General features: G+C 46.3%; 1 protein-coding gene across 2 annotated transcripts in view; it reads left to right on the forward strand.

The window, feature by feature from the left end:
• Positions 1-25,105, forward strand: part of LOC139574762 (glucocorticoid receptor-like) — a 62,420-nt gene that overhangs the window by 33,184 nt on the left and 4,131 nt on the right. The window contains exons 2-7 of one of the 2 annotated variants that reach the window (XM_071399630.1): positions 7,637-7,815; positions 9,503-9,619; positions 14,150-14,431; positions 14,557-14,701; positions 19,031-19,161; positions 20,746-20,903. In XM_071399630.1, coding sequence (XP_071255731.1) covers positions 7,637-7,815; positions 9,503-9,619; positions 14,150-14,431; positions 14,557-14,701; positions 19,031-19,161; positions 20,746-20,903 — 1,012 coding nt within the window. The remainder of the gene's footprint in view (positions 1-7,636; positions 7,816-9,502; positions 9,620-14,149; positions 14,432-14,556; positions 14,702-19,030; positions 19,162-20,745; positions 20,904-25,105) is intronic. The other variant, XM_071399632.1, reaches the window with a different exon arrangement.

Here is a 25,105-nt window from a genome sequence, read left to right on the forward strand (position 1 = left end):
CTGTCAGTGAGCATTTCTCCTTTGCCAAGATAATCCTTCCACCTGACAGGTGTGGCATACCAAGGGGACAATAAAAGGCCACTCTAAAATGTGCAGTTTTTGTCACAAAGCACAATGCCACACATGTCTCAAGTTTTTAGGGAGTGTGCAATTGGCATGTTGACTGCAGGAATGTCCACCAGAGCCGTTGCCACATACTTTGATTTTCTCTACCATAAGCCGCCTCCAACGTCGTTTTAGAGAATTTGTCAGTATGTCCAACCGGCCTCACAACCGTAGACCACGTGTAACCACGCCAGCCAAGGATCTCAACATCCGGCTTCTTCACCTGCAGGGTCATCTGAGACCAGCCACCCAGACAGCTGATGAAACTGGATTTGCACAACCAAAGAATTTATGAACAAACTGTCAGAAACCATCTTAGGGAAGTTCATCTGCGTGCTCGTCGTCAACACCAGGGTCTTGACCTGACTGCAGTTCGGTGACGTAACCGACTTCAAATGGTAAATGCTCACCTTCGCTGACCACTGGCACGCTGGAGAGGTGTGCTCTTCACGGATGAAACCCGGTTTCGACTGTACCGGGCAGACTGTGTGTATGGCGTCGTGTGGATGAGCGGTTTGCTTATGTCAACATTGTGAACAGTGCTCCATGGTGGGGTGGGGGTATGGACATGCATAATCTACGGACAATAAACACACTTGCATTTTATCAATGGCAATTTGAATGTACAGAGATACCGTGATGAGATCCTGAGGCCCATTTTCGTGCCATTCATCCTCCGCCATCACCTCATGTTTCAGCATGATAATGCACAGCCCCATGTCTCAAGGATCTGGACACAATTCCTGGAACATGAAAATGTCCCAGTTCTTCCATGGCCTGCATACTCACCAGACATGTCACCCATTGAGCCTGTTGGGATGCTCTGGATCGACATGTACGACAGCATGTTCCAGTTCCTGCCAATATCCATCAACTTCGCACAGCCATTGAAGAGGAGTGGGTCAACATTCCACAGGCCACAATCGACAGCCTGATCGACTCTATGGGAAGGAGAGATGTCACACGGCATGAGGCAGATGGTGGCCACACCAGATACTGACTGGTTTTCTGATCCACGACCCTACCTTCTTTTTTCCCCTTTTTTTGTTTTAAAGGTATCTCTGACAAACAGATGCGTATCTGTATTCACAGTCATGTGTAATCCATAAATTAGGGCCTAATGAATGTATTTCAATTGACTGATTTCCTCATGAAGTGTAACTCAGTAAAGTCTTTGAAATTGTTGCATGTTACGTTTTATATTTTTATTCAGTATAGCTTATCAAGCTCATTTAAGGGAACTTTTTAAAGACACCTGGTTGGTCGAACGTTGACGATGTTTATTTTTATTGGACAAGTGACAGTTACAACATGGAATTCTAATCGGTACACTGGACAGGTAAGTGAGGGGGAATAGAGAAAATCTCCACTCAGGAGAAATGAGTAGTCCTGTGCCATCACCACGACGACCAGATGCTCTCGGACTATGAGAGAAAACGTAGTCGGATAACGGGAGAGCAGCTGGAGTAGCAGTGTTCTCTGGGATGATCCATGTCTCCGTCGGGGACAACAAGTCTACTGACTGAAGGGCAGCGTAGGCTGAGATTTAACTCCGCGTTCTCCACCGCAGATCAGCAGTTCCAAACGCTGCCGGACACTCAGAATTCCACAGCGGTTGTGCGTATACGGTACACTAAATTACACTAAATTAGAAAGCCACGGGTTGGGGAGCGTCTGTAAAGCCTTTAGGGCTTTACAGAGTAAACCTCATAGTGAACACTGCAGAAAGTCTCGTTACAATTAGCCTCATATTTTTTGCTTGGTGCAGGGAGTTTGAAAGAGTTTCACTTCGTCTGTCGTCTTCTCTTTCTTGTCCTATAGAAAACTCTGTGAGGGAACGTAAGAGCTTCCTGTGGCCTTGAAGCTCTGCTCTTAGCAGCATTTGCTTTCACAGAGGAAATTGTGTCTCCACACTTTGTCATGCAACCCTGATCTATGTAGCGCTGCCAACCCGGAAAAACACATTTCATATTTCTGTCTTCTTATAGGATGTGTTCCAAATGGCATACTATTTACTATACAGTGCACTACTTGTGACGAGGACCCATGGGAAATAGTATCCTATTTGGAACACAAGCGATGAGAAGCCAGAAATGAAATGTTTTTCAGGGTTGTTTAGGTGCCGTTTGGGACATAAAGGTCGAGCCCACGGTGTGGCGGATGCGTAGTCACGCCAGCCCAGCATAGGTCGGCTCAGCACTGTGTAAAGGGTCACACGGTCGGGGTCAGAACCACGGCGGCTCTGAGCAGGATCATGATGGCTCTGTTGTTGTCGGGACTGGCAGCAGCAGAGTTCAGGTCGTCTGCTCATCCAGCCCGCCCAGTATACGTCCGTTTGGCTCAGCGGTGTGTAAAGGGTAATAGTGTGAACAAGGTCCGGGTCAGACAGACCTATACAGACAGACGGACCTTACTCCACCCTACCCTTGATGGTTATTTATGCTGCTGACTGGTTGAGTGTTGCTGGACTGGTTATTTATGCTGCTGACTGGTTGAGTGTTGCTGGACTGGTTATTTATGCTGCTGACTGGTTGTGTTGCTTGACTGGTTGAGTGTTGCTGGACTGGTTATTTATGCTGCTGACTGGTTGAGTGTTGCTGGACTGGTTATTTATGCTGCTGACTGGTTCAGTGTTGCTGGACTGGTTATTTATGCTGCTGACTGGTTCAGTGTTGCTGGACTGGTTATTTATGCTGCTGACTGGTTGAGTGTTGCTGGACTGGTTGAGTGTTGGTGGACTGGTTATTTATGCTGCTGACTGGTTGAGTGTTGGTGGACTGGTTGAGTGTTGGTGGACTGGTTATTTATGCTGCTGACTGGTTGAGTGTTGCTGGACTGGTTATTTATGCTGCTGACTGGTTGAGTGTTGCTGGACTGGTTGAGTGTTGGTGGACTGGTTATTTATACTGCTGACTGGTTGAGTGTTGCTGGACTGAAGTCATTCCTTTGCTCGTCAGACCCAACCGATTCTGACTCCCTTGGCTGAGTGGGTTGGCCCTAACGATGATGGTAACAACCTACCTCCACTTGATGTAACTGGTAGCATTTTACACTTTGATGGCTTGGGTCTACTCTACAGTCTACAAGCCATGTCTCAGGGCTAAGTATGGAAATACTCTGATCTTGACTGTCTGGGGAGTTTTGCTGTTGTCTTAAACCACCAGAGACCTGTGTCTTAAATGGCTCACGAATCCTCCATATACTCTGCATCCGGAAAGTATTCAGACCTAGATTTCGAACACTTTTTTTTTTACGTTAGTCTTATTCTAAAATGGATCAAATGTATTCTTCTCCTCATACATCTACACACAATAACCCATAATGACAAAGCGAAAACAGGTTTTTAGAAATGTTTGCAAATTTATATATATAAAAAAACAAAAAACAGATACCTTATTTACATATGTTTTCTGACCCTTTGCTATGAGACTCGAAATTGAGCGCAGGTGCATCCTGGTTCCATTGATCATCTTTGATGTTTCTACAACTTGATTGGAGTCCACCTGTGTTAAATTCAATTGATTGGATATGATTTGGAAAGGCACACACCTGTCTATATAAGGTCCCACAGTTGACAGTGCATGTAAGAGAAAAAAATCAGGCCATGAGGTCGAAGGAATTGTCCGTAGAGCTCCGGAACAGGATTGTGTCGAGGCACATTCTTAAATGAAAGCTGTTTGGAACCACAAAGACTCTTCCTAGAGCTGGCCGCCCGGCCAAACTGGGGTTAGAAGGGCCTTGGTCAGGGAGGTGAGCTCCAGAGTTCCTCTGTGGAGATGGGAGAACCTTCCAGAAGGACAACCATTGCTGCAGCTCACCACCAATCAGGCCTTCATGGTAGAGTGGCCAGACGGAAGCCACTCCTGAGTAAAAGGCACATGACAGCCTGCTTGGAGTTTGCCAAAAGGCACCTAAAGACTCTCAGACCATGAGAAACAAGATTCTCTGGATTGATGAAAGCAAGATTGAACTCTTTTGCCTGAATGCCAAGCGTCATGTCTGGAGGAAATCTGGCACCATCCCTACGGTGAAGCATGGTGGTGGCAGCATCATGCTGTGGGGATGTTTTTCAGCGGCATGGTGACTAGTCAGGATCAAGGGAAAGATGAACGAAGTGAAGTACAGAGAGATCCTTGATGAAAACCTGCTCAGGACCTCAGACTGGGGCGAAGGTTCACCTTCCAACAGGATAATGACCCTAAGCACACAGCCAAGGCAACGCAGGAGTGGCTTCCGGACAATTCTCTAAATGTTTTTGAGTGGTCCAGCCAGAGCCCGGACTTGAACCCGATCAAACATCTCTGGAGAGACCTAAAAATAGCTATGCAGCGACGCTCCACATCAATCCTGACAGAGGTTGCAGAGAAGAATCGGAGATTGTCCCCAATTACAGGTGTGCCAAGCTTGTAGCATCATACCCAAGAAGACTCGAGGCTCGATTGGTGCCAAAGGTGCTTCAACAAAGTACTGAGTGAAGGGTCTGAATACTTATCTAAATGTGATATTTTCATTTAAAATGTTTAATACATTTGCAGACATTTCTAAAAACCTGTTTTTGGTTTGTCATTAGGGGATGTGTGTAGATTGAGAGGGGGGGGCAATTTAATCCATTTTAGAATAAGGCTGTAATGTAACAACATTTTGAAAAAGTCAAGGGGTCTGAATACTTTCTGTATGTGCTGTAGTGCCCTTACTGGTCAAACATGGTGCAGAAGGTGCAATATATATGGGAAGTAGACAGACAGACAGGTTTGTTGGCCAGCTCAGTGCATAGTAGTAGTAGCAGTATTAATAGTAGTAACAGCAGTAGTAGTAGCAGCAGTCGGTAATGAGGTGTAGTTGTAACTGTATGCTCTGAGTGCTGCTCTGTCTCAGCAGCAGTCTCCTAATAGTGTCGTTTGAGAAGCAGCCGGTGACTTCTAAAAGTCTCAAATCAGAAGAAGATAGACCAGATGTTTGTGTTGTGGCAGACAGTTGAGGTTTGCTGCTGCTGTGGCGCAGTAAACCATTTCCTCTCAGTACAGCTCTGAGTCTGTGTTGCTCTGTCTCAGTGGGCGTAGCTGCTGCTCCTGCCGTGGCTGGCTGGGGCTTAGCAGTAAACAGGAGCAACACGAGGGGGGTGGGGACCTGAGACTACAGCAGAGGAAGTAGCAGCACATTACTGTAGCAAGGAACGGCTCCACCTAGTGGGAAAGGGCACCTCAAACAGCTAGGACATGGTCAGACAGATAACATGTTGAGAAACCTTCAAAATCAGATAGAAATTAATTATATAGAACAGACAGGCCTCTGACATGTAGAGAAAGTGATCATGGTAGCTCTAATTCATGACAGTTCTATATGCAACATTCTGTGTGCTTTAGATAGAATTCAAAGAACTGTGATTCTAGGAACAGTTATGCTCCATGACGACATGTTTTATTTAACCTTTTTATTTAACTAGGCAAGTCAGTAAAGAACAAAGTCTTAGTTACAATGACGGCCTACCGGGGAACAGTGGGTTAACTGCCTTAGTTCATGGGCAGAACGACAGATTTTTACCTTGTCAGCTCAGGGATTCGATCCAGCAACCTTTCGGGTTACTGGCCCAACGCTCGAACCACTAGGCAACCTGCTGACATCAGGTGTGGTGATCCTACCACAGGACTTTAGATGGTGTGGAGGCCAGAGAAGAAATGGTTGAACCACTAGGCAACCTGCTGACATCAGGTGTGGTGATCCTACCACAGGACTTTAGATGGTGTGGAGGCCAGAGAAGAAATGGTTGAACCACTAGGCAACCTGCTGACATCAGGTGTGGTGATCCTACCACAGGACTTTAGATGGTGTGGAGGCCAGAGAAGAAATGGTTGAACCACTAGGCAACCTGCTGACATCAGGTGTGGTGATCCTACCACAGGACTTTAGATGGTGTGGAGGCCAGAGAAGAAATGGTTGAACCACTAGGCAACCTGCTGACATCAGGTGTGGTGATCCTACCACAGGACTTCAGATGGTGTGGAGGCCAGAGAAGAAATGGTTGAACCACTAGGCAACCTGCTGACATCAGGTGTGGTGATCCTACCACAGGACTTCAGATGGTGTGGAGGCCAGAGAAGAAATGGTTGAACCACTAGGCAACCTGCTGACATCAGGTGTGGTGATCCTACCACAGGACTTCAGATGGTGTGGAGGCCAGAGAAGAAATGGTTGAACCACTAGGCAACCTGCTGACATCAGGTGTGGTGATCCTACCACAGGACTTCAGATGGTGTGGAGGCCAGAGAAGAAATGGTTGAACCACTAGGCAACCTGCTGACATCAGGTGTGGTGATCCTACCACAGGACTTCAGATGGTGTGGAGGCCAGAGAAGAAATGGTTGAACCACTAGGCAACCTGCTGACATCAGGTGTGGTGATCCTACCACAGGACTTCAGATGGTGTGGAGGCCAGAGAAGAAATGGTTGAACCACTAGGCAACCTGCTGACATCAGGTGTGGTGATCCTACCACAGGACTTCAGATGGTGTGGAGGCCAGAGAAGAAATGGTTGAACCCCAGTTTATATGTTTGTTCTTTGGATCTTAAAGAGAAATGTAGGACATTTCAGACAAAAGAGACTCACCCGAGCAAACAGGTATTGTTGTAAACTCCAGAGTAAATGTAGTGGATCTGATCTCAACTGTAGGAAGTGTAACAGTAGACGTGCCAAAGCCCCTGCCTTGTTTGGAATATGTGTAATATGTGTATGCATGTTGTTTGTAAACTAAAATTACCCTAGGCATGCTGTGAAAATGTAGAAGGGATGCTTTTCAAGAGCAGAGGGAAGTACATGTGTTGAGTTCCCCTGCTGTTACAGTGTTCCAGCTCACAAAAAGTGAGAGGGCCACATGCTTCTAGGTGAGCTGGTACAGAGTTAAGAGAGTCTGCTCTGTCTCTGTGGGAATAGTGTCGGAATGTTTTCAGAATCCCAGGAGCATCATCATCAGTGTGTATTTGGCACCTTGTTGTTGCAAAGTTATTCTGTTGTATCCATGCAGAAAATCACACTTGTTACTGACTGTCCCTCTTCCTCCCTCTCTCCTCTTCCTCCCTCTCTCCTCTCTTCCTTGCTCTCCTCTCTCCTCTCTTCCTTGCTCTCCTCTCTCCTCTCTTCCTTGCTCTCCTCTCTCCTCTCTTCCCTGCTCTCCTCTCTTCCCTGCTCTCCTCTCTTCCCTGCTCCCCTCTCTTCCCTGCTCTCCTCTCTCCTCTCTTCCTTGCTCTCCTCTCTCCTCTCTTCCTTGCTCTCCTCTCTCCTCTCTTCCTTGCTCTCCTCTCTCCTCTCTTCCCTGCTCCCCTCTCTTCCCTGCTCCCCTCTCTTCCCTGCTCCCCTCTCTTCCCTGCTCCCCTCTCTTCCCTGCTCTCCTCTCTTCCCTGCTCTCCTCTCTTCCCTGCTCCCCTCTCTTCCCTGCTCCCCTCTCTTCCCTGCTCCCCTCTCTTCCCTGCTCTCCTCTCTTCCCTGCTCTCCTCTCTTCCCTGCTCTCTTCTCTTCCCTGCTCTCCTTTCAATGCAGTTCTACCTCCAGGCAGGGTGGTGGCGCTGCGTCGTGTACAACCCAGGGCAAGGCCGGGACCACCCATAAGATCTGTCTGGTGTGTTCAGATGAGGCGTCTGGCTGTCACTACGGGGTGCTCACCTGCGGAAGCTGCAAGGTGTTCTTCAAGAGAGCCGTGGAAGGTACAGGGGCAAGGGGTGAGATGCTAGGACAACTCATATGGTCTGGTCCCAGATCTGTTTTTACTATCTTGCCAAGTAGGCAGAAACGGATCTGGAACTGGGCTACCACTGGTGATGTCATGAAATGATGTGTGGTTTATGTATCATCATGCTTGCCTGTGGCAAGGACTGAGACGGTAAGACACCTTGTACTGTGCTGTCATGAAATGATGTGTGGTTTATGTATCATCATACTTGCCTGTGGCAAGGACTGAGACGGTAAGACACCTTGTACTGTGCTGTCATGAAATGATGTGTGGTTTATGTATCATCATGCTTGCCTGTGGCAAGGACTGAGACGGTAAGACACCTTGTACTGTGCTGTCATGAAATGATGTGTGGTTTATGTATCATCATGCTTGCCTGTGGCAAGGACTGAGACGGTAAGACACCTTGTACTGTGCTGTCATGAAATGATGTGTGGTTTATGTATCATCATGCTTGCCTGTGGCAAGGACTGAGACGGTAAGACACCTTGTACTGTGCTGTCATGAAATGATGTGTGGTTTATGTATCATCATACTTGCCTGTGGCAAGGACTGAGATGGTAAGACACCTTGTACTGTGCTGTCATGAAATGATGTGTGGTTTATGTATCATCATACTTGCCTGTGGCAAGGACTGAGATGGTAAGACACCTTGTACTGTGTTGTCATGGAATGATGTTTGTTTACGGTAGATACTGGCAAGGTAGGATTTTTAACATTTGTGTAGGCCAGTGACAAAAAAATCAAAATCGTCGACAGCAATGAGTCTGCTTACAGGGAGGAGGTCAGAGACTAGGCAGGGTGGTGCCAGGACATCAACCTCTCCCTCAACGTCAGTAAGATCAAGGATCTGATCGTAGACTATAGGAGAAAGAGGGGAGAGCATGCCCCCATGCACATCAACAGGGCTGTTTTGGAGCAGGTCGATAGCTTTAAGTTCCTTGGCGTCCACATCACTAAGGACTTAACATGGTCCACCTGCACCCACACAGTCGTGAAGAGGGAATGGCAGCGCCTCTTCCCCTTCAAGAGGCTGAAAAGATTTGGCATGGGCCCTCAGATCCTCAAAAATGTCTACAGCTGCACCATCGAGAGCGTCCTCACTGGCTGCATCACAGCTTGGTATGGCAATTGCACCGCCCTTGACCGCAAAGCGCTACAGATATTGGTGTGGACAGCCCAGTACAGCCCAGAGCTCAATGCCATCCAGGAAATGTATAATGTTTTATTTAACCTTTATTTAACTAGACAAGTCAGTTAAGAACAAAATTCTTATTTACAATGACAGTGCGCCGCTCTATGGGACTCCCAATCACGGCCGGTTGTGATACAGCCTGGAATTGAACCAGGTCTGTAGTGACACCTCTAGCACTGAGATGCAGTGCCTTAGACTGCTGCGCCACTCAGGAGCCCCAAAAGGATGGCAAGGGGTGAGATGGTAGGACAACTGATACTGGTACACCTTTGGTGGCATGGAATGGTGTTCGGTATGCATATCATAAATGATACTGTACTGGTTGTTGTTGCCTGTTGTTATAAAGAAAATGCAGACATTTTATTTGCCAGTGGAAGGCTTCCTGGTCCAGTATGATGCAAGGGGGGGAAATGCTGTTAAGAATATAGTACTTTATTACATTTTTTTGGTCATTTAAATGATTTTTTCCCTTGTCTCTCAGGGCAACACAACTACCTGTGTGCTGGGAGGAACGACTGCATCATCGATAAGATCAGAAGGAAGAACTGTCCAGCCTGCCGCTTCCGCAAGTGTCTCATGGCAGGGATGAGCCTGGAAGGTACACTCTTTTACCTTGTTTTATTGTCTCATGGCAGGGATGAACCTGGAAGGTACACTCTTTTACCTTGTTTTATTGTCTCATGGCAGGGATGAACCTGGAAGGTACACTCTTTTACCTTGTTTTAATGTCTCATGGCAGGGATGAACCTGGAAGGTACACTCTTTTACCTTGTTTTATTGTCTCATGGCAGGGATGAACCTGGAAGGTACACTCTTTTACCTTGTTTTAATGTCTCATGACAGGGATGAACCTGGAAGGTACACTCTTTTACCTTGTTTTATTGTCTCATGGCAGGGATGAACCTGGAAGGTACACTCTTTTACCTTGTTTTATTGTCTCATGGCAGGGATGAACCTGGAAGGTACACTCTTTTACCTTGTTTTATTGTCTCATGGCAGGGATGAACCTGGAAGGTACACTCCTTTACCTTGTTTTATTGTCTCATGGCAGGGATGAACCTGGAAGGTACACTCCTTTACTTGTTTTATTGTCTCATGGCAGGGATGAACCTGGAAGGTACACTCCTTTACCTTGTTTTATTGTCTCATGGCAGGGATGAACCTGGAAGGTACACTCTTTTACCTTGTTTTAATGTCTCATGGCAGGGATGAACCTGGAAGGTACACTCCTTTACCTTGTTTTAATGTCTCATGGCAGGGATGAACCTGGAAGGTACACTCCTTTACCTTGTTTTATTGTCTCATGGCAGGGATGAACCTGGAAGGTACACTCTTTTACCTTGTTTTAATGTCTCATGGCAGGGATGAACCTGGAAGGTACACTCTTTTACCTTGTTTTAATGTCTCATGGCAGGGATGAACCTGGAAGGTACACTCTTTTACCTTGTTTTATTGTCTCATGGCAGCGATGATTTTGATATATTAGGATCCTCATGAGTCGACGCCGATGGCGACAGCTAGTCTTACTGGAGTCTGAAACATAACGAAAAATACATTACAGACAAAAGACTTTACAATTTACACACATTTAAAAACATGAACATATAGTGTATCTATCAGTTCCACATACATGTCAGTTCATACACACAACATGTAGGTCACATGTCAGTTCATACACACAACCAGTAGGTCACATGTCAGTTCATACACACAACCAGTAGGTCACATGTCAGTTCATACACACAACATGTAGGTCACATGTCAGTTCATACACACAACATGTAGGTCACATGTCAGTTCATACACACAACATGTAGGTCACATGTCAGTTCATACACACAACCAGTAGGTCACATGTCAGTTCATACACACAACATGTAGGTCACATGTCAGTACATACACACAACCAGTAGGTCACATGTCAGTTCATACACACAACATGTAGGTCACATGTCAGTACATACACACAACCAGTAGGTCACATGTCAGTTCATACACACAACCAGTAGATCACATGTCAGTTCATACACACAACCAGTAGGTCACATGTCAGTACATACACACAACATGTAGGTCACATGTCAGTTCATACACACAACCAGTAGGTCACATGTCAGTTCATACACACAACCAGTAGGTCACATGTCAGTTCATACACACAACATGTAGGTCACATGTCAGTTCATACACACAGCAAGTAGACCACATGTCAGTTCATACACACAACATGTAGGTCACATGTCAGTTCATACACACAACAAGTAGGTCACATGTCAGTTCATACACACAACATGTAGGTCACATGTCAGTTCATACACACAACAAGTAGGTCACATGTCAGTTCATACACACAACAAGTAGGTCACATGTCAGTTCATACACACAACCAGTAGATCACATGTCAGTACATACACACAACCAGTAGGTCACATGTCAGTTCATACACACAACCAGTAGATCACATGTCAGTTCATACACACAACCAGTAGGTCACATGTCAGTTCATACACACAACCAGTAGATCACATGTCAGTTCATACACACAACATGTAGGTCACATGTCAGTTCATACACACAACAAGTAGGTCACATGTCAGTTCATACACACAACATGTAGGTCACATGTCAGTTCATACACACAACAAGTAGGTCACATGTCAGTTCATACACACAACAAGTAGGTCACATGTCAGTTCATACACACAACATGTAGGTCACATGTCAGTTCATACACACAACCAGTAGGTCACATGTCAGTTCATACACACAACCAGTAGGTCACATGTCAGTTCATACACACAACCAGTAGGTCACATGTCAGTTCATACACACAACCAGTAGATCACATGTCAGTTCATACACACAACCAGTAGGTCACATGTCAGTTCATACACACAACAAGTAGGTCACATGTCAGTTCATACACCTGACATGTAGGTCACATGTCAGTTCATACACACAACATGTAGGTCACATGTCAGTTCATACACACAACCAGTAGGTCACATGTCAGTTCATACACACAACATGTAGGTCACATGTCAGTTCATACACACAACATGTAGGTCACATGTCAGTTCATACACACAACCAGTAGATCACATGTCAGTACATACACACAACCAGTAGGTCACATGTCAGTACATACACACAACATGTAGGTCACATGTCAGTACATACACACAACCAGTAGGTCACATGTCAGTTCATACACACAACCAGTAGATCACATGGTGGAGAGGCGTTGTGAGGTGTTGCTTTATTTGCTTTATGAAACCAGGTTTTACTGTTCACTTACGCTGCATATATATATTTATATTAGATGGAAGGGAGTTCCATGCATTCATGGTTCTGTATAATACTGTATGTTTACTTGAATTTGTTCTGGACCTGGGGACTGTGAAAAGATCCCTGGTGGCATGTCTGCTGGGGTAAATGTGTATGTCAGTGATGTGTGTAAGTTGACTATGCAAACAATTAGATATTTCCAACAAATTAATGTTTCTTAGCTCGTCTGGTAGGATTGTGTCACTGGGCAGCTTGCGGCTGTGCTTCCCTTTTGTAATCTGTAAAAGTTTGCAAGCCCTGCCACACCCGACAAGCGTCAGAGCCAGTGTAGTAGGATTCAATCTTAGTCCTGTATTGATGCTTTGCCTGTTTGATGGTTCGTCAGAGGGCATAGTGGGATTTGTTATAAGCGTCCGGGTTAGAGTCCTGCTCCTTGAAAGAGGCAGCTCTAGCCTTTAGCTCAGTGCGGATGTTGCCTGTAATCCATGGCATGTATGTACTGTCACTGTGGGGACGACGTCATCGATGCACTTATTGATAAAGCCAGTGGCTGATATGGCGTAGTCCTCAATGCCATCGGAGGAATCCCAGAACATATTCCAGTCTGTGTTAGCAAAACAGTCCTGTATCTCAGCATCTGCTTCATCTGACCACTTCCTTATTGACTGGTACTTCCTGCTTTAGTTTTTTGCTTGTAAGCAGGAATCAGGAGGATAGAATTGTGGTCAGATTTGCCAAATGGAGGGTGAGGGAGAGCTTTGTACGTGTCTATGTGTGTGGAGTCAAGGAGGTCTAGAGTTATTTTTTTTCTCTGGTTGCACATGTGACATGCTGATAGAAATTAGGTCAAACAGATTTAAGTTTTCCTGCATTAAAGTCCCCGGCCACAAGGAGCACCGCTTCTGGATGAGCATTTTCCTGTTTGCTTATGGCGGAATACAGCTGGTTGGGTGCAGTCTTAGTGCCCGCATCGGTTTGTGGTGGTAAATAGACGGCTGTGAAAAATATAGATAAACTCTTGATAGATTGTGTGGTCTACAGCTTATCGAGGTAGTCTACCTCAGGCAAGGACTACCTCGAGACTTCTTTAATATTAGACATTGCGCACCAGCTGTTATTTACAAGTAGACACAAACCCCAACCGCTTGTCTTACCGGAGGCAGCTGTTCTGTCTTGCCGATGCAGCGTAAACCCAGCCAGCTGTATGTTATCCATGTCATCGTTCAGCCACGACTCGGTGAAACACAATATAGTACAGTTTTTAATGTCCCGTTGGTAGTATAGACTTATTCAGAGCTCATCCAGTTTATTATCCAATGATCGTACGTTGGCTAATAGGACTGATGGTATAGGCGGGTTACCCGCTCGCCGTCGGATTCTTACAAGGCACGCCGACCTAAGACCCCTATATCTCCGTCTCTTCTTCATGCAAATAACGGGGACTTGGGCCTTGTCCGGTTTCTGAAGTAAATCCTTTGCGTAAGACTTGTTAAAGAAAAAATCTTTGTCCAGTACGGGGTGAGTATTCGCTGTTCTGATATCCAGAAGCTCTTTCCGGTCATAATAGACGGTGGCAGAAACATTATAAACAAAATAAGTTACAAATAACGCGAAAAAACACACAGTAGCACAATTGGTTAAGATGAATCTGGAAGCTGAACTGTTTTACCTTGTTTTATAGTGCAGATTGTAGTTTTGTTGTAAATTGGTGTACAACTCAGTCTGACTACAAGCTACTACAACCTCAAAAACCAGATACAAGTAGATATATTAGTTTGACTTGTTTTTGAGATCATGGTCACTCAATCTACCGCCTCCCTTCCTCTCTCCTTCGCCACAGCTCGTAAAACCAAGAAGCTGAACCGTTTAAAGGGGGTGCAGCAGCCCACCATGGCCGAGCTGACCCCCCGTCCTCTCCCAGAGGCCAGGTCGCTGGTCCCCAAGTCCATGCCACAGCTCACCCCCACCATGCTGTCTCTACTAAAGGCCATCGAGCCAGACACCATCTACTCTGGCTACGACGGCACCCTGCCAGACACCTCCACACGCATCATGACCACCCTCAACAGGCTGGGGGGACGACAGGTGGTATCAGCCGTCAAGTGGGCCAAGGCCCTGCCAGGTACTACTGTCTCTAAAATACACTGTTGGAAACCTGCACAGTACCTACCATAGATGGCAGTACTACAGTATCATCTGGGAAATGGAACCTTTAGTCATTTAGTGTTCTGTTATCTTCCCCTGCAGGGTTCCGGGACCTTCACCTGGACGACCAGATGACTCTGCTGCAGTGTTCCTGGTTGTTCCTCATGTCCTTCGGCCTGGGCTGGAGGTCCTACCAACAGTGTGACGGGAACATGCTCTGCTTCGCTCCAGACCTCGTCATCAACCAGTATGTCTCTCTCTCTCGCTCTCTCTCTCCAGTATCTGTCTTCAATCTGTCTTAGTCTCTGTCTGTCTGTCGCTCTCTCTCTCCAGTATGTCTTCAATCTGTGCCTGTCTCTCTCTCCTCATCAGGGACCGTATGAAGCTGCCCTACATGGCAGACCAGTGTGACGTCATCACTAACATACCTGTCTCTCCTCATCAGGGACCGTATGAAGCTGCCCTACATGGCAGACCAGTGTGACGTCATCACTAACATGCCTGTCTCTCCTCATCAGGGACCGTATGAAGCTGCCCTACATGGCAGACCAGTGTGACGTCATCACTAACATACCTGTCTCTCTCTCCTCATCAGGGACCGTATGAAGCTGCCCTACATGGCAGACCAGTGTGACGTCATCACTAACATACCTGTCTCTCTCTCCTCATCAGGGACCGTATGAAGCTGCCCTACATGGCAGACCAGTGTGACGTCATCACTAACATACCTGTCTCTCCTCATCAGGGACCGTATGAAGCTGCCCTACATGGCAGACCAGTGTGACGTCATCACTAACATGCCTGTCTCTCTCTCCTCATCAGGGACCGTATGAAGCTGCCCTACATGGCAGACCAGTGTGACGTCATCACTAACATGCCTGTCTCTCTCTCCTCATCAGGGACCGTATGAAGCTGCCCTACATGGCAGACCAGTGTGACGTCATCACTAACATACCTGTCTCTCTCTCCTCATCAGGGACCGTATGAAGCTGCCCTACATGGCAGACCAGTGTGACATCATCACTAACATGCCTGTCTCTCCTCATCAGGGACCGTATGAAGCTGCCCTACATGGCAGACCAGTGTGACATCATCACTAACATGCCTCTCTCTCCTCATCAGGGACCGTATGAAGCTGCCCTACATGGCAGACCAGTGTGACGTCATCACTAACATGTCTCTCTCTCCTCATCAGGGACCGTATGAAGCTGCCCTACATGGCAGACCAGTGTGACGTCATCACTAACATGCCTGTCTCTCTCTCCTCATCAGGGACCGTATGAAGCTGCCCTACATGGCAGACCAGTGTGACATCATCACTAACATGCCTGTCTCTCCTCATCAGGGACCGTATGAAGCTGCCCTACATGGCAGACCAGTGTGACGTCATCACTAACATGTCTCTCTCTCCTCATCAGGGACCGTATGAAGCTGCCCTACATGGCAGACCAGTGTGACGTCATCACTAACATACCTGTCTCTCTCTCCTCATCAGGGACCGTATGAAGCTGCCCTACATGGCAGACCAGTGTGACATCATCACTAACATGCCTGTCTCTCTCTCCTCATCAGGGACCGTATGAAGCTGCCCTACATGGCAGACCAGTGTGACGTCATCACTAACATACCTGTCTCTCCTCATCAGGGACCGTATGAAGCTGCCCTACATGGCAGACCAGTGTGACGTCATCACTAACATGCCTGTCTCTCTCTCCTCATCAGGGACCGTATGAAGCTGCCCTACATGGCAGACCAGTGTGACGTCATCACTAACATGCCTGTCTCTCTCTCCTCATCAGGGACCGTATGAAGCTGCCCTACATGGCAGACCAGTGTGACGTCATCACTAACATACCTGTCTCTCTCTCCTCATCAGGGACCGTATGAAGCTGCCCTACATGGCAGACCAGTGTGACATCATCACTAACATGCCTGTCTCTCCTCATCAGGGACCGTATGAAGCTGCCCTACATGGCAGACCAGTGTGACATCATCACTAACATGCCTCTCTCTCCTCATCAGGGACCGTATGAAGCTGCCCTACATGGCAGACCAGTGTGACGTCATCACTAACATGTCTCTCTCTCCTCATCAGGGACCGTATGAAGCTGCCCTACATGGCAGACCAGTGTGACGTCATCACTAACATGCCTGTCTCTCTCTCCTCATCAGGGACCGTATGAAGCTGCCCTACATGGCAGACCAGTGTGACATCATCACTAACATGCCTGTCTCTCCTCATCAGGGACCGTATGAAGCTGCCCTACATGGCAGACCAGTGTGACGTCATCACTAACATGTCTCTCTCTCCTCATCAGGGACCGTATGAAGCTGCCCTACATGGCAGACCAGTGTGACGTCATCACTAACATACCTGTCTCTCTCTCCTCATCAGGGACCGTATGAAGCTGCCCTACATGGCAGACCAGTGTGACATCATCACTAACATGCCTGTCTCTCTCTCCTCATCAGGGACCGTATGAAGCTGCCCTACATGGCAGACCAGTGTGACGTCATCACTAACATGCCTGTCTCTCTCTCCTCATCAGGGACCGTATGAAGCTGCCCTACATGGCAGACCAGTGTGACATCATCACTAACATGCCTGTCTCTCTCTCCTCATCAGGGACCGTATGAAGCTGCCCTATATGGCAGACCAGTGTGACATCATCACTAACATGCCTGTCTCTCTCTCCTCATCAGGGACCGTATGAAGCTGCCCTATATGGCAGACCAGTGTGACGTCATCACTAACATGTCTCTCTCTCCTCATCAGGGACCGTATGAAGCTGCCCTACATGGCAGACCAGTGTGACGTCATCACTAACATGCCTGTCTCTCTCTCCTCATCAGGGACCGTATGAAGCTGCCCTACATGGCAGACCAGTGTGACGTCATCACTAACATACCTGTCTCTCTCTCCTCATCAGGGACCGTATGAAGCTGCCCTACATGGCAGACCAGTGTGACATCATCACTAACATGTCTCTCTCTCCTCATCAGGGACCGTATGAAGCTGCCCTACATGGCAGACCAGTGTGACATCATCACTAACATACCTGTCTCTCTCTCCTCATCAGGGACCGTATGAAGCTGCCCTACATGGCAGACCAGTGTGACATCATCACTAACATGCCTGTCTCTCCTCATCAGGGACCGTATGAAGCTGCCCTACATGGCAGACCAGTGTGACGTCATCACTAACATGCCTGTCTCTCTCTCCTCATCAGGGACCGTATGAAGCTGCCCTACATGGCAGACCAGTGTGACGTCATCACTAACATGCCTGTCTCTCTCTCCTCATCAGGGACCGTATGAAGCTGCCCTACATGGCAGACCAGTGTGACGTCATCACTAACATGTCTCTCTCTCCTCATCAGGGACCGTATGAAGCTGCCCTACATGGCAGACCAGTGTGACATCATCACTAACATGCCTCTCTCTCCTCATCAGGGACCGTATGAAGCTGCCCTACATGGCAGACCAGTGTGACGTCATCACTAACATGCCTCTCTCTCCTCATCAGGGACCGTATGAAGCTGCCCTATATGGCAGACCAGTGTGACATCATCACTAACATACCTGTCTCTCTCTCCTCATCAGGGACCGTATGAAGCTGCCCTACATGGCAGACCAGTGTGACATCATCACTAACATGTCTCTCTCTCCTCATCAGGGACCGTATGAAGCTGCCCTACATGGCAGACCAGTGTGACATCATCACTAACATGCCTGTCTCTCCTCATCAGGGACCGTATGAAGCTGCCCTACATGGCAGACCAGTGTGACGTCATCACTAACATACCTGTCTCTCTCTCCTCATCAGGGACCGTATGAAGCTGCCCTACATGGCAGACCAGTGTGACATCATCACTAACATACCTGTCTCTCTCTCCTCATCAGGGACCGTATGAAGCTGCCCTACATGGCAGACCAGTGTGACGTCATCACTAACATGTCTCTCTCTCCTCATCAGGGACCGTATGAAGCTGCCCTACATGGCAGACCAGTGTGACATCATCACTAACATGTCTCTCTCTCCTCATCAGGGACCGTATGAAGCTGCCCTACATTGCAGACCAGTGTGACATCATCACTAACATGCCTCTCTCTCCTCATCAGGGACCGTATGAAGCTGCCCTACATGGCAGACCAGTGTGACGTCATCACTAACATGTCTCTCTCTCCTCATCAGGGACCGTATGAAGCTGCCCTACATGGCAGACCAGTGTGACATCATCACTAACATGTCTCTCTCTCCTCATCAGGGACCGTATGAAGCTGCCCTACATGGCAGACCAGTGTGACATCATCACTAACATACCTGTCTCTCTCTCCTCATCAGGGACCGTATGAAGCTGCCCTACATGGCAGACCAGTGTGACATCATCACTAACATACCTGTCTCTCTCTCCTCATCAGGGACCGTATGAAGCTGCCCTACATGGCAGACCAGTGTGACATCATCACTAACATACCTGTCTCTCTCTCCTCATCAGGGACCGTATGAAGCTGCCCTACATGGCAGACCAGTGTGACGTCATCACTAACATGCCTGTCTCTCTCTCCTCATCAGGGACCGTATGAAGCTGCCCTATATGGCAGACCAGTGTGAACAGATGTTGAAGATCTCCAGTGAGTTCGTCAGACTGCAGGTGTCTCATGACGAGTATCTGTGTATGAAGGTGCTGCTGCTGCTGAGCACCGGTGAGTCTCAGCCCCACGTTTACTTTGACCTTTCACACTTGAGTCCATAATAATATGCCAAACTATTTCCTGATTGATGACTGTGTGTTCCTGGGTTTTTATTGTTGTTGATCATAGCATTGGGATGTCAAAAGAAAAGTTTCTTATTTCATCTTATTGTATTTCCACTCTACATTTTCAACATATAATAGAAGGGGAAGTGCATAGGCATGACTTTAAAAATATATATATATTTAAAAAATGATCTCACCTTTATTTAACCAGGTAGGCTGGTTGAGAACAAGTTCTCATGTACTGGGTTATTGAACACATTTCCTGTTATGTTTCCCTTTGGTGCCAAAGAATGGTCTCGAGTAAGACACACAGAGGTTGATGTATTATGTTGTCCCGTCCCCCGCAGTGCCAAAGAATGGTCTCGAGTAAGACACACAGAGGTTGATGTATTATGTTGTCCCGTCCCCTACAGTGCCAAAAGATGGTCTCGAGTAAGACACACAGAGGTTGATGTATTGTGTTGTCCCGTCCCCTACAGTGCCAAAAGATGGTCTCGAGTAAGACACACAGAGGTTGATGTATTGTGTTGTCCCGTCCCCCGCAGTGCCAAAGGATGGTCTCGAGTAAGACACACAGAGGTTGATGTATTGTGTTGTCCCGTCCCCCGCAGTGCCAAAGGATGGTCTCGAGTAAGACACACAGAGGTTGATGTATTATGTTGTCCCGTCCTCCGCAGTGCCAAAGGATGGTCTCGAGTAAGACACACAGAGGTTGATGTATTGTGTTGTCCCGTCCCCCGCAGTGCCAAAGGATGGTCTCGAGTAAGACACACAGAGGTTGATGTATTGTGTTGTGCCAAAGAATGGTCTCGAGTAAGACACACAGAGGTTGATGTGTTGTCCCGTCCCCCGCAGTGCCAAAGGATGGTCTCGAGTAAGACACACAGAGGTTGATGTATTGTGTTGTGCCAAAGAATGGTCTCGAGTAAGACACACAGAGGTTGATGTATTGTGTTGTCCCGTCCCCCGCAGTGCCAAAGGATGGTCTCGAGTAAGACACACAGAGGTTGATGTATTGTGTTGTCCCGTCCCCTACAGTGCCAAAAGATCGTCTCGAGTAAGACACACAGAGGTTGATGTATTATGTTGTCCCGTCCCCCGCAGTGCCAAAGGATGGTCTCGAGTAAGACACACAGAGGTTGATGTATTGTGTTGTCCCGTCCCCTACAGTGCCAAAGGATGGTCTCGAGTAAGACACACAGAGGTTGATGTATTGTGTTGTCCCGTCCCCCGCAGTGCCAAAAGATGGTCTCGAGTAAGACACACAGAGGTTGATGTATTGTGTTGTGCCAAAGAATGGTCTCGAGTAAGACACACAGAGGTTGATGTATTGTGTTGTCCCGTCCCCCGCAGTGCCAAAGGATGGTCTCGAGTAAGACACACAGAGGTTGATGTATTGTGTTGTCCCGTCCCCTACAGTGCCAAAAGATGGTCTCGAGTAAGACACACAGAGGTTGATGTATTGTGTTGTGCCAAAGAATGGTCTCGAGTAAGACACACAGAGGTTGATGTGTTGTCCCGTCCCCCGCAGTGCCAAAGGATGGTCTGAAGAGTCAGGCAGTGTTTGATGAGATCAGGATGTCCTACATCAAGGAGTTGGGGAAGGCCATCGTCAAGAGGGAGGAAAACTCCAGCCAGAACTGGCAACGCTTCTACCAGCTCACCAAGCTTCTTGACTCCATGCACGAGGTACACATTCGACTTCTTCAATTTTCTAACTTATTTATTTATTTTTTGTATATTTGTTATCATTTTATCATCATCATCATTATTATTATTATTATTATTATTGTAGGTCTATTTAATCATCTAAACCAGTTATTTAAATATGCAAAAATGTTTTGTTTCATTTTGTTGAGACATTTTCTTTTGCTAAATTAAGTTCTTTCTTTTTAATTTTGTGGTCCATATTTAGTTTAAGATAGGTTAAAACTAGGTCTGTTGTAAAATAAATAGCATTAGCCTATTGCTGTCCTTTGTTGGGTAGGACTACGGTAGGCACTCATCTTTTGTTGGTAATTGCTGCAATATAGGTCTGTTCAAGGTTTAAACCAGTTCTTTAAATATGCAACAACTGTTTTGTTTCCTTCTGTTCAGCCATTTTCTTTGGTCAAATTAAGTTCCAACTTTATTGTTTTGTCTGCCGCAATATAATACAGCTACCGGTAGTCTCAGGGCTACTCAACATGATAACCTGTTTGTATTTTCCCTATAAACAATGACTTACTATTTGTCTATTATACGGTTTACTATGGCTATTATTAGGTTTAGCTACTGTAGGCCTATGAAGGCAGAAAATGTTTTTGGCCTAACAGAGTTACTCCTTTAATTTAACAATATAACACTTCTCTTTATAAATAAATTCTGATCCAAAATTTACGAATTAGCCTCCTACTGTACGCCTATCTGTATAGCTGTATATCAAATAAAAAATTTATTTGTCACATGCGCTGAATACAACAGGTTTAGACCTTACCGTGAAATGCTTACTTACAAGCCCTTAACCAACAATGCAGTTTTAAGAAAAATAATAGCTAAGAAAATATTTACTAAATACACTCAAAAAATATATATATATATACCATAAAATAACAATAGCGAGGCTATATACAGGGGGTACCGGTACAGAGTCAATGTGGAGGCTATATACAGGGGGTACCGGTACAGAGTCAATGAGGAGGCTATATACAGGGGGTACCGGTACAGAGTCAATGAGGAGGCTATATACAGGGGGTACCAGTACGGAGGCAATGTGGAGGCTATATACAGGGGGTACCGGTACAGAGTCAATGTGCAGGATATATAGAGGGGGTACCAGTACTGAGTCAATGTGCAGGATATATAGAGGGGGTACCGGTACGGAGTCAATGTACGGGGGTACAGGTTAGTCAAGGTAATTTGTACATGTAGGTAGAGTGACCATGTATAGGTAACAAACAGCGAGTTTTGAAAATCTATGGCAAGACCCTGAAAATGGTTGTCTAGCAATGATCAACAACCAATTGGACAGAGCTTGAATCATTTAGAAAATAATAATGGGCAAATGTTACACAATCCAGGTGTGGAAAGCTCTTAGCGACCCAGAAAGACTCATAGCTGTAATCGCTGCCGCAGGTGCTTCTACAAAGTATTGACTCAGGGGTGTGAGTACTTATGTAAATTAGATATTTCTGTATTTAATTTTCAATACATTTGCAAACATTTCTAGATTTTTTTTTTTTCACTATGTCATTATGGGGTATTGTGTGAAGATGGGTGAGAAAAATAATTTCTGAAAGCACTGTACAAAGAAATGCATGTCGATGTCGGGAAGCATGGCTCTGTCTCTTTAGGGCTGGCCTAAGCTTCTCTTCCTTTATATATAATTAAAATATATATATTAATACACTATATATACTAAAGTATGTGAACACCTCTTCACATTAGTTGATTCGACTATTTCAGTCACACTCGTTGCTGAAGGGTGCATACAATCGAGCACAGGGCCATGCAATCTCCGTAGACAAATATTGGCAGTAGAATGGCCTTACTGAAGAGCTCAGTGACTTTCAACGTGGCACCGTCATAGGATGCCACCTTTCCAACAAGTCAGTTTGTCAAATTTCTGCCCTGCTAGAGCTTCACCGGTCAACCGTAAGTGTTGTTATTGTGAAGTGGAAACGTCTAGGAGTAACAATGGCTCAGCCATGAAGTGGTAGGCCACACAAGCTCACAGAATGAGACCACCGAGTGTTGAAGCATCTTGCGTGTAAAAAATCTTATGTCCTTGGTTGCAACACTCACTACCGAGTTCCGAACTGTCTCTGGAAGCAACGTCAGCACAAGAACTGTTTGAATAGAACAGCTATTGTTCAGCCTGCAGTAGCAGCTAATGTGTGGTGTTCAATGTAGGCCTACATTCCATGAGACTTTGGGAAAGATCATGCAGGGCTTGACATTCACTTGTTTATCCACTTGTCCTTCAGACAAGAAGGTGACTGAATTTTTTTGTTGTTGTTGCAGTAAACCACTTTACAAAATAAAATGCATTATTATTCCCATACCATTTTTACAGAGAATCAGACAAATTATGCTACCCTCTGCCTATTGGCTACTTAACTTATTCAAGCCTGTCTCAAAAACACTGCCCCTTTAAGACATAACAAAAACAATGCTGGCTCCTGGTGGTCTGTAGCTCAATGCTGCCTCCTGGTGGTCTGTAGCTCAATGCTGCCTCCTGGTGGTCTGTAGCTCAATGCTGCCTCCTGGTGGTCTGTAGCTCAATGCTGCCTCCTGGTGGTCTGTAGCTCAATGCTGCCTCCTTGTGGTCTGTAGCTCAATGCTGCCTCCTGTTGGTCTGGAGCTCAATGCTGCCTCCTGGTGGTCTGGAGCTCAGTACATATGAGATTCATGTTTCAGTTTCTGCACACTTGGCATACAGCTGCAGTGGCTTGCGAAAGTATTCACCCCCTTGGCATTTTTCCTATTTTGTTGCCTTAACCTGGAATTAAAATGGATTTTTGGGGGGTTCGTGTCATTTGATGTACACAACATGCCTACCACTTTGAAGATGCTAAATATTTTTTATTGTGAAACAAACAAGAAATAAGACCAAAAAAAACTGAAACCTCGCATGCATAACTATTCCCCCCCCCCAAAGTTAATACTTTGTAGAGCCACTTTTTGCAGCAATTACAGCTGCAAGTCTCTTGGGGTATGTCTCTATATAAGCTTGGCACATCTAGCCACTGGGATTTTTGCCCATTCAAGGCAAAACTGCTCCAGCTCCTTCAAGTTGGATGGGTTCCGCTGGTGTACAGCAATCTTTAAGTCATACCACAGAGTCTCAATTTGATTGAGGTCTGGGCTTTGACTAGGCCATTCCAAGACATTTAAATGTTTCCCCTTAAACCACTCAGTGTTTTATTAGCAGCATGCTTATGGTCATTGTCCTGCTGGAAGGTGAACCTCCGTCCCGGTGTCAAATCTCTGGAAGACTGAAACGGGTTTCCCTCAAGAATTTCCCTGTATTTAGCGCCATCCATCATTCCTTAAATTCTGACCAGTTTCCCAGTCCCTGCCAATGGAAAAAAACATCCCCACAGCATGATGCTGCCACCACCATGCTTCACTGTGGGGATGTTGTTCTCGGGGTGATGAGAGGTGTTGGGTTTGCTCCAGACATTGCATTTTCCTTGATGGCCAAAAAGCTCAATTTTAGTCTCATCTGGCCAGAGTACCTTCTTCCATATGTTTGAGGAGTCTCCCACATGCCTTTTGGCAAACACCGAACATGTTTGCTTAATTTTTTTTGCCCACTCTTCCGTGAAGCCCAGCTCCATGGAGTGTACGGCTTAAAGTGGTTCTATGGACAGATACTCCAATCTCCGCTGTGGAGCTTTGCAGCTCCTTCAGGGTTATCTTTGGTCTCTTTGTTGCCACTCTGATTAATGCCCTCGCCTGGTCCATGAGTTTTGGTGGGTGGCCCTCTCTTGGCAGGTTTGTTGTGGTGCCATATTCTTTCCATTTAAAAAAATAATGGATTTAATGGTGCTCCGTGGGATGTTCAAAGTTTCGGATATTTTTTTATAGTCCAACCCTGATCGGTACTTCTCCACAACTTTGTCCCTGACCTGTTTGGAGAGCTCCTTGGTCTTCATGGTGCCACTTGCTTGGTGGTGTTGGAGACTCTGTGGCGTTTCAGAACAGGTGTATATATACTGAGATCATGTGACAGATCATGTCACACTTAGATTGCACACAGGTGCACAATATAGATATAGGATTCATGTTTCTGTACACATGGCATACAGCTAGAAATGAGATTCATGTAGGAGTATGAGTGGGTTGTGAACAATGATATGAGAAACGGTGACAATAATTTTGCAGATGTTGGGACACGATGTGTTGTG

Source organism: Salvelinus alpinus, chromosome 4, assembly GCF_045679555.1.
Source record: "Salvelinus alpinus chromosome 4, SLU_Salpinus.1, whole genome shotgun sequence".
Taxonomy (NCBI): Eukaryota; Metazoa; Chordata; class Actinopteri; order Salmoniformes; family Salmonidae; genus Salvelinus; species Salvelinus alpinus.